Source organism: Spironucleus salmonicida (genome assembly GCF_000497125.1).
Source record: "Spironucleus salmonicida strain ATCC 50377 chromosome Unknown tig00000021, whole genome shotgun sequence".
Classification (NCBI taxonomy): domain Eukaryota; phylum Fornicata; order Diplomonadida; family Hexamitidae; genus Spironucleus; species Spironucleus salmonicida.
This window is the reverse complement of record NW_027150722.1, coordinates 1-2,500: the sequence shown is the minus strand read 5'-3', so window position 1 is coordinate 2,500 and position 2,500 is coordinate 1. Positions and strand designations below refer to the sequence as shown.

The 2,500-nt window shown below is 29.3% G+C and overlaps 2 protein-coding genes across 2 annotated transcripts in view; one reads left to right on the top strand and one right to left on the bottom strand. All coding sequences in view use genetic code 6, as the record gives it.

Moving 5' to 3' along the window:
• SS50377_28748 (Sec1 family protein) overlaps window positions 1-449 on the bottom strand; it is a gene marked incomplete at both ends in the record, with an annotated part of 1,878 nt that extends 1,429 nt beyond the window's left edge. The window contains one exon of the mRNA XM_067912502.1: window positions 1-449. This exon is cut by the window's left edge and continues 1,429 nt beyond it. Within this exon, the coding sequence (XP_067760155.1) occupies window positions 1-449 (449 nt within the window).
• A 40-nt stretch (window positions 450-489) lies between these two features.
• Window positions 490-1,458, top strand: SS50377_28747 (uncharacterized protein; the record flags this gene model as incomplete). Its single annotated transcript, XM_067912501.1, has 1 exon — window positions 490-1,458. One exon carries the CDS (start codon window positions 490-492, stop codon window positions 1,456-1,458), a length of 969 nt encoding a protein of 322 aa, XP_067760154.1.
• Between the last annotated feature and the right edge of the window lie 1,042 nt (window positions 1,459-2,500).

The following is a 2,500-nucleotide window of genomic DNA, read 5'->3' as shown; positions in this document are numbered from 1 at the left end:
TATTTAAACTTTTGCTATTATTATGTGAAAGAACTTTTAATTAGTTCAATATTTTATTATGTAGGTTATACAAAAATAATGCTTTATACAAAATTTGAGCAAATAACTTTTGGTAATTCTTGTAGGGTAAATGTTACTATCACTTAATCCTGAGATATTTTGTTTTAAGTAAAGCAAAGTGAAATGATCTATAAAGTAAAATTATCTAAAATTAATACTTTTGGTCCAATTATTTTAATTCCTTCAGAATTCTAAAAAAGCTGTTAATATACATTTTATACTAATTATGAAACTTACATTATTGTTTACTTTTATAATGATAATTATAAACATATATAATTAAGATAGTGATTCTTAGTCTAAATAAACACAATTTTAATTATATTCTAATCAAATATTATTATTAATTGCTATATAAACCACTGTTTAAAATACACATTATTATACATTTTTAAGATTATACTAATTTCCGCTCCATCTTTCAGCATAATGAGCTGTTTTTCAAAGTCTCCAAATTCTATTTTTATTGCCGAAGAGATACATATTTCGACAACTTTATAAAAATAAACAGAAGATTAGACATATTAGTCTTTTTATAACAATATAAATAACCTTGAAACTTGCATTAGTAATCTGAAGAGTTCTAAATCACCAATTGAATCCGTTAGAAAGGCAACAAAACAGCCAAGCCAAGAAAACTTAATGAAAGCCTATGAAGAAACTTTAGAAATAGCAACATTTTTGTATAAATTATTTGTTGCATGGGACGAGGCAAATACTGTAATTGTAGAAATAATAGATATGTTATGTTAAGTTGGTGACGGTAATTTTTCAACAAATGAAAGTCTTAATCATTCAAAATTAAAAGAAGAGCGGAGCAAGACCCTTCTGATGTTCATTTTAATTATACAAAAGAATATTGCTGAAGCTACATAGTCATTAATTTCAAGTTAAATCAGTAATTATATTTCATCTTATAAGCGTGTTAGAACTTAACTAAAAGGATAGCAATTCAATGATGATTCAGTTTACAAATTTATTACTAATAACAATTAATTCCATTTCCTATTCAACTAATTTGGTTCAGCATAAATGCTCGAGTTTAGATTTAAGAGTACTTTATCGGCATCAGACGATGTTAAAATTTAGAGAATATATGCTATTCTTTCGGTGGGATCAGCTCTATATTCTATTGACTAAAAGGCAGGTGTTTTATGCCACTCTGTGGCACATATGTTATTATACTCATAGACAGATGCAGGTCTTATTTCCATCAAACGGAGTAATTTAACATCACCGTTTGTACTAGCAATTCTAGACAATTCATAATTCATTTAACTGTAGCCTCAAATAAGGGATATTTTACTAGGCGTTTTAAAAGATTCAAGATGCGAAAAAGTTGAAAGTATTACTTAGCACCCAGATGCTGATAAGAAACTGCTTAAAGTATTTAAATGATCTGTGAAATTTTATATTACCACTCCAAAAATGAGTTAATTATTTACATCAGACTCTGAAATTGAGAAGATTGATTCTATAGTATCCTGTATTTAAAAATCTGGAATACCTAAAAATGCTAATATAGTAAGATTTGCTCATTTAGTAGATCCGGAAGTTAAAGGATTAGATTTGCCCAGTAAGCTGAAAGTTTACTATGCTGGCCCTCTATCATTAATTGTAAAATAAACTTTTGATAAAGCTGGTTTTATATCAACAAGAGACTAAACGTTAAAGTTTAATGTTTGTTGGGGAGCCCCAAAACCGATGGAATGGTATTAGACACTTGCCCCGGGTTAAATCATAAATTAATGGCCAGGATCTGCAGCATTAGGTAACAAAGGTGTCATGGCTAGATGTGGAAATACTGCAAACAAAAGAGATGAGAGATTTGATGTTTGGTAGAAGACATTTGTTCTACCATCAGATTCAGTATCACTTTAGCGCGAAATGGTGGACTACCCACTAAAATGGTTTATCTATAAGCCAGTTAACGCAAATAGAGGTGAAGGAATAAAATTGGTAAGGTCTGGGGATCGAATCGATTTTACAAAAGATGTTGTCGTTTAACATTATATGAAAAATCCATTATTAGTTAATAGTCGAAAATTTGATTTACGAATATATGTTTTAATAACATCTATTGATCCACTAGTAATATATGTTTACAAAAAAGGGCTAGCTAGATTTGCCTCTAAAACCTACGAGAAACCTTCGAGAGCTAACAAACGTTAAAACCATATTCATCTAACAAATTTTTCTTAAAATAAAGGGGAAGTAACTGACTTTCCAACAAAAATTGAGTTGCATGATATCTTAACTATTCTATCTTAGAATCCTTAATTGTTTGATGAAAAGGCGAGTGTTTCAACTGATAATATTTATGAAAAGTTACTTAATGAAATTCATAGAACTGTAAGGTTAGGTATTTTGGCAGCTGAACCTAAACTTTATTAAGCTGCTCATCAGGCATAATGTGCTCACTCATTTCCTAGGCGTTGCT